General features: G+C 40.5%; 1 protein-coding gene across 1 annotated transcript; it reads right to left on the bottom strand.

Annotated features, from left to right (window-relative positions):
• Positions 1-955: 955 nt before the first annotated feature.
• On the bottom strand, positions 956-6,035 carry LOC123666177 (collagenase-like). The gene is made up of 5 exons (XM_045600378.1): positions 5,838-6,035; positions 4,288-4,552; positions 2,680-2,778; positions 1,910-2,106; positions 956-1,118 (listed from the first exon to the last, which is right to left on the bottom strand). Exons 1-5 carry the CDS (start codon positions 6,033-6,035, stop codon positions 1,014-1,016), a joined length of 864 nt encoding a protein of 287 aa, XP_045456334.1. The 3' UTR covers positions 956-1,013.
• Between the last annotated feature and the right edge of the window lie 890 nt (positions 6,036-6,925).

A 6,925-nucleotide genomic window follows, 5' to 3' on the forward strand; every position in this document is an offset into this window, starting at 1 on the left:
ATAAATCGTCAAATTTATCCCAAGCACTTACACTAGTACTAACATTTTGAGCTATATTTACATTCGCTGTGGTTTCGGCACTCGACTCGGAAGATTTGTTTTTATTAATATGACTGTTGTTATTGTTTACTAAATCCAAAAAACTATGCCAACAATTACACGTCAAAATGCACCTTATTATTATTCAAGAACTAAACATAATTATTACCTAAATGTATCGTCAATTCAAATTGAGCCGTATTGCTATTAAACTAAATTACAATTTGCGGTGTGAATCTTTCACGGAGTAACCGACTAAATATCAAAACATTCTAAACGCAATCGTAACAATTCAAATCAACCTTTATTTCTACTGTACATAAGAGCGAAATGCCATAACTTGTAATTGTCCAAGCATTGCACAAATAAAACAAAAATGCTGCATCTCTTTTACACTGTTATAATATGTAAGAGTCGAAGTGAATATCCTAATATTCGCTTCATCTCTTTTACATCGCTTTGCAAGAAAGAGAAGAAGCGAATATGATACCGTTCGGCTTTCGTTACCATCGTAGTTCGTTTGGGCACGGTTTTCGTTTTGATAACTGTGTAACATTTCGTTCGGTTTCCGTATCGAGTTGTCGCGCGATTCGAGTTATTGTTTCGATTGAGGTTTCGATATCATAGTTTTTGAAATATCAGTTATGTGAAAACGTGATATCGTTACGATATGTTATCTAACTCATATCGGTTATTAGTTACGTTTTGATATATCGAACTCATGCCTAGTACCAAACTATCCGTTTTACATTCTAAACCATCCGTTGCCGTTTACTGATCGTATGAAAAAAGCAGAAAACTGGAATTTCGCATTTTAGTAATAAGTAAGGGAGAAAATAATTGAAAGCCATTATACTTTCATTATACTTCTTTAATTTAATATTAGAAAAAGAAAAGATATTTCCTATACTAACGCGACACAAGGATATACAGTTTCTGGAATGAATCACTTTTCCGGTATCCGATCATTTGTCTTAGATTCTTGCTCTGATCCAGCTGGCGAAGGAGGTGACTCTCGCGTAACCAGCAGGGAGACCAGACTGGCAACCAGCTGCCGCAACGAATGACGTCACTCCGATCTGAAATCAATTGTAAGGCAGCAAAAATGTGACTTCGACCATAACATGTAACATCCCACTACTATAGGACTCTTTCTCCATGTAGAAGAAGGACCGGAGCTGGATCAACCACACTGCTCCACTGCAAGTTGACGAATATATTCCCTGCTATGAGTAACGATCGCTATCAAGTGTACATGAAAACTACTGGAACTGGTAGCTTAACGTGCTCTCCGAGGCATGGTGGGGCGACAAAGACAGATACAAGAGCGTTTGCACAAGTACAAATATTCACTAGAGTGGGAATCGAACCCGCAACCGCCGATGTTTAGGCGCCAACACGGTACTCTTACCACTACACCGGAGCGGTCGTCTCGTAATACGTGATTACGTACTTGAATTTGGGGATCATTTCGGTTGGCTAAAGTTTACGTTGTGATCGACGGGTCCAATCATAGATATTTTTATGTCGGTAGTGAGTAACTCAGTAGACCACATGTATAATGAACAGAAAAATGAGCGCAAAACTTTATCGTAATTTTAACTGAGCATTAAATTTTTTTATCACACGGTCATCTCTTCCTAAGAGCAACAATATGGACGCTTGTGTTTTAGGTAACAGCCGACTGATGAGGTCTTTTTCTTGTAAATAATTCACATATGAACCCCGTAGTAGAAAGCAGGAACAGTGCAATCTGCGCCATCGGGCGAGTCAAATTAGATAAAATGTTGTTTCCAATCAGAATGACAGTCTTAAAGTTTCAGGCATAATAACAAATATATATTTAAGAATTATTACGTCTTTAACTCACCAAATATCTGGTGTTTTGGAATTGGTAGACCAGTGGACCACCGGAGTCTCCGGAGCATGGACCAGTCCTGCGTGAACCGTCCGTGCAGAGTGTGGACGAGATGATAGTATTAGGTCCATAGATGTTAACACACTCCCAGTTCTGGATCACCGTTATGGTCGTTTGACGAAGATCTGGATTGGAGCTTGCGGAACCAGCTGTAATCGTACAATACACATTTAATGCAACTATGTTGGTAATAAAGCGTACGGCCCACCTGATGGTAAGCGGTTACCGTAACCAATGGATGCCTACACTCACACTATGCAGTATCTTTGCGCTCGTCTACCAGCACCAGGAACACGAGCTGGAGGAGCGTAAGTCAGTCCCACTGCTTACTATCCTGTTTACGTTACTCATGTTGTAATAGTGTGACCTAAGGACTGCCTGATGGCAAACGAATACAGTTGCCTGTAAAACTTGCAACGCCAGGAGCATTGCAAGCGTGTTGCTGAATCTCCCTCGATACTCCCCCCAGAATCTTTGGCTACCTTACTCACTACAGGGACTCAACACTAGTTAATGGCAGCATCATTTCTTCTGTAAGATTGAGGCACTTTCCCGGTCGGGCTGCTCCTGATTTTGAAGAGGATATCCAACTATACAGCCTGCATCGAATAGCGATAGCTGTGCTTTATGTTTCAAGCCACCAATGTCCTTACTTTTATGATTGGTTCAGTCCTTTTCAGTTACTACAAAGGACAGAGAGGCCATGTTAGAGTTCCACTTACAGTCGGAGGTTCTGCCGTAGCCCACGGCGACTGCCCTTTCTCCAGCGTACGTCATGCTAAGAAAGAGGCCGGATGGTAGCTGGATGTTTCGGATGTTATCTGAAAGTGAAATAAAATCGTTGTTATACTGTATGGCTTCAAGTGAGGCGAGGATAAGACCACAACAAACCAGTGTGGTATGTACATTTGTCATCAATGGGAATCAAACCCACAGTTACATGCTCCAGTCAGTTTCTATGCCGACTACGCTGTCCCTTGTCAGACGTAGAATACTAACAGTTGCAGTAAATCTGTATACAAATGCTAAATGGGAATGTGCAGTAAGGGTTTTTGGAGTTTACACCTTAAGAATTGATTTTCATACAAGCCCCCCGGTATGAAAAAAATATGAGGCGTAAAATCTATTAAACGAATGACCTCGTTACGTTTCACGTAACGCCACCTACCCAATAGAGTTCCGTTAGACGATGACGTTTTCTAATGACAATTCGTTCCGATAGATGGCGTTTCTGATAGATTGTTCCGATAGATAGCTTTATTTGATTTGTTTATTTACCATTAGATATAGTATTAATCTTTTTGTTCGACTAGTAAGGATTTATTTGTTTATTCAATAGATAAGTAAAAACTTATCGCTTTTAAAACGTAAATAAAACTTATCCACTTATAAGTAAATTTTTTTAACTAGTTTTACAGGTTTGCATTGATATAGCATGAACTAATGATAAGCAGTGGCGTATTTTAACATTCAGCTCCCCGGGTTAAAAAAGTTTAACGCCCCGAACCCCGGCTTGCCCATAACACCGCCCCGGGCCTTGTCCTATTTGGCCTTAGTGTAAATACGCTTCAGCCTGTAATATCCCACTGCTGGGTATAGGCCTCTTTCCCCATGAAAGAGAAAGATCAGAGCTTAACCCTTAACGAAGACCACAGCTAAATAATACTGTTTTCAAGCAGTATCGTGTTCCTGCTGGTGAGTAAGGTGACCAGAGCTCCTGGGATGGATTGGGGATGGAGCCGGCAACGCACTTGCAATGCTTCTGGTGTTGCAGGCGCCTATAAGCTACGGTAATTGCTTACCATCAGATGAGCCGTACGCTTGTTTGCCGACCTAGTTACATTAAAAAAAAAGCCACCACGCTGCACCAATGCGGGTTGGCGGATATATTACCTACTATGAGTATCGATCGTTATCCGGGGTCCATGATAACAACCGGGACCGACGGCTTTAACGTGCTCTCCGAGGCACGAAGGGGAGGCCCACAAGGACTGCATAAACATTTATACGCCAAACATCTGTGTGGCCAATACAAATGTTTGTCATGTGCGGGTATCGAACCCGTAACAGCCACAAACCTGTGCTGCGAACGTTGCACAAACGCTAAGTGTAAGCTAAGTGTAAATACGCCTGTGCTAATAGGAATGGAAGAAAGAAGAATACCACTGGCTCGTTAGCCGTGGTGACAATACAGAGTGTATATTATGACAGAATGTTATGTTGTGATTTTTATTTTCTAGTCCTTAACTTGTCGATTGTGATCGATGTAGGTATGTGTGTGAATTTAAATAAATTAGTATTATTATTATTATATGAGTGGATGCACTTACTGTTATAATTGACATGGCTGATAGAAATGACAGCGATGTCATTGGTGAGGCGGTTCTGGTTGTAGCTGCCGTGAATTTGAACGTTGCTGGTGGTGATCCTGGTACCACCGGAGAAGAGTCGAATGGAGCCGAGTACGACAATCATGGAGCTGCCCTGGAAATTGCTCGTACGCCAGCAGTGGGCAGCGGTGACTAGACGAGTGTTGGTGACAAGAGAGGCACCGCACATCGACGTGCCTCGATTACCAGATACGATCAGACCAGCCTACGAAGCAAGAAGTATATTAAATATAGCCTTATTACTGAGTTACGGAAGAGTTAAGTTGAAGAAGCTGATTTACTTGAGTTTAACCCTTTAGAAACTAATACACGTACTGACGCAAGATGTATATTTTTTTAATAATAAAACAAAGTTCATTTTACAAGAGTAGCTGCGGAGTTTGTTGCCGATTCTTCTTTGCAGAATATACTTCCTAGAAGCCTTGAAAAACTTCATAACTTGAATTAACCGAATGGGTTCATTGATTCTGGAATTTTGCGCTAAGTAAATTTCAATTTAAGTACGCGCCACCTTTCGATTAAAAAAATCATCAAAATCGGTCCACCCAGGGCTGTTCGCGGCATTTACGATCTTGGAGCTCTAGTCTCCCTGCGGAATGTTTTCCATAAGGTAAACATATTGACATTCGCGTCGTAACATATGTATGGCAATATTACATTGACAAGAATATTGAATGTTTTAATATAATTGTGTTTGGTCGCAAACGAAAAAAAAACCGACTTCAATTACATCGACAAGTAATTCAACGTAGGTAGACAAAAAATAGTCAAGTAAATACGAATAATCAAAGATTACTCCAAAAGTTGTAATCAGATCTCGATGAAATTTAAACGTGACCACATGATAAACAGCGGCTTTCGATTAAATTAAAAATCATCAAAGTCGGTACACCCAGTAAAAAGTTATGCGGATTTTTGAAGGTTTCCATCGACTTCTCTGGGATCCCATCATCAGATCCTGGTTTCATTATCATGGTACCACACTGAGGATATGTCCTTTCCAACAAAATAAAAGAATTATCAAAATCGGTTCATAAACGACGAAGTTATCCCTGAACATATATATACGGTCGAATTGAGTAACCTCCTCCTTTTTTGAAGTCGGTTAAAAACAAAGTCGCTTTCTCTGTCCCTATGTCCCTATGTATGCTTAAATTTTTAACACTATGCAACGGATTTTGATGCGGTTTTTTTTAATAGATAGAATGATTAAAGAGAAAGGTTTATATGTATAATACATGCATGATATACTAGAGGAACACTGATAGTTTTTGCAACCCTGCCAAGCCGGGGCGGGTCGCTAATATTATTATTAAAAGAGTAACTGCGGAGTTGTCAATTCTCTGTGGAATCTACTTTCTGAATCTTTGGTAGCTTTACTTTTAAAAATCTACTACGCGAGCTATCTATGAATTTTCATTAGTTATGTGGTTTGTAAATCTATAGTCACGTCTTTACAGAGTTATATTGTAATTATTAAAATTGCTCACGGCATAAGGGTGTGCACCCAGGCCAGCTGCCGATCCTCCTACGATCCTATTGCCATCGAAGTCTGCCGCTGCTTCAGCCTTCTGGATCCTGGCTGCCTCCGGGATACCGATCTTCTCGTGGTAATCCGTGAGGATGGGCACGTAGGGTGCTCTGGCGCTGACGAGGGCGAGCCCGGTGAGGAACAGGAACAGCTTCATGGCGAGAGTGTGGTGACTGGTATTTTTCGATTGACTTTATATATGTTAAACATAATCTTTTTGGAATTACCAGTTTAGCGTTCCGTGTGACAATGCGAAAACTGTTTATTTTATTTTAATTATGATAAAACTAGCAAACACGGATAAATTACTTCTAATAATGATGAAAATCATAATAATAAAAAGCCTTTTTATTTCCAACAAACTTACAAAACATGTATTATGTTCAAATAAATACACATTTTATTCTGTTTTTGGAACTCCACACTAGGTATGAGCCTCCTCCAGCTTACTCCATATTTGCCTATTCTTTGCTTATTTCTGCTTTCTTTTCTTTCGATTACTTCTAACAGTTATTGAAGTGAAACTTCTTCAGGCGCATGACGGTAATATTTTTACGGATGAAACTCCATAATAATTATATTCATGATTACAGCCTATACAGTCCACTGCTGGACATAGGCCACCACAAGTTTACGCCAAAAATAAGGTGAACTCATGTGTTTTGCCCATAGTCACCACGCTGGGCAGGCGGGTTGGTGACCGCAGTACTGGCTTTGTCGCACCGAAGACGCTGCTGCCCGTCTTCGGCCTGTGTATTTCAAAGCCAGCTGTTGGATGATTATCCCGCCACCGGTCGGCTTTTTAAGTTCCAAGGTGGTAGCGGAACTGTGTTATCCCTTAGTCGCCTCTTACGACACCCACGGGAAGAGAGAGGGTGGCTATATTCTTTAGTACCGTAGCCACACAGTACAATAAAATACAAAAAAATAATTATATTAGCGTCACGAAAATCTGCAACGTTTTTGTCGAACAACAGAGCCACCTGGCGTGTATTATAGAAACTACAAAGGTTGTTTACATTAATCACAATAGTGTTACATTGGAAA

Source organism: Melitaea cinxia, chromosome 25 (assembly GCF_905220565.1).
Source record: "Melitaea cinxia chromosome 25, ilMelCinx1.1, whole genome shotgun sequence".
NCBI lineage: Eukaryota > Metazoa > Arthropoda > Insecta > Lepidoptera > Nymphalidae > Melitaea > Melitaea cinxia.

Excerpts from the sequence above, each read along its gene's own strand:
- LOC123666177 (XM_045600378.1), bottom strand. The coding sequence starts at position 6,035 with ATGAAGCTGTTCCTGTTCCTCACCGGGCTCGCCCTCGTCAGCGCCAGA. Across the intron at positions 2,779-4,287 it reads CAGCCATGTCAATTATAACA|ATAACATCCGAAACATCCAG; the intron begins GTAAGTGCATCC and ends TTTCACTTTCAG. Across the intron at positions 2,107-2,679 it reads CTACGGCAGAACCTCCGACT|CTGGTTCCGCAAGCTCCAAT; the intron begins GTAAGTGGAACT and ends GTACGATTACAG.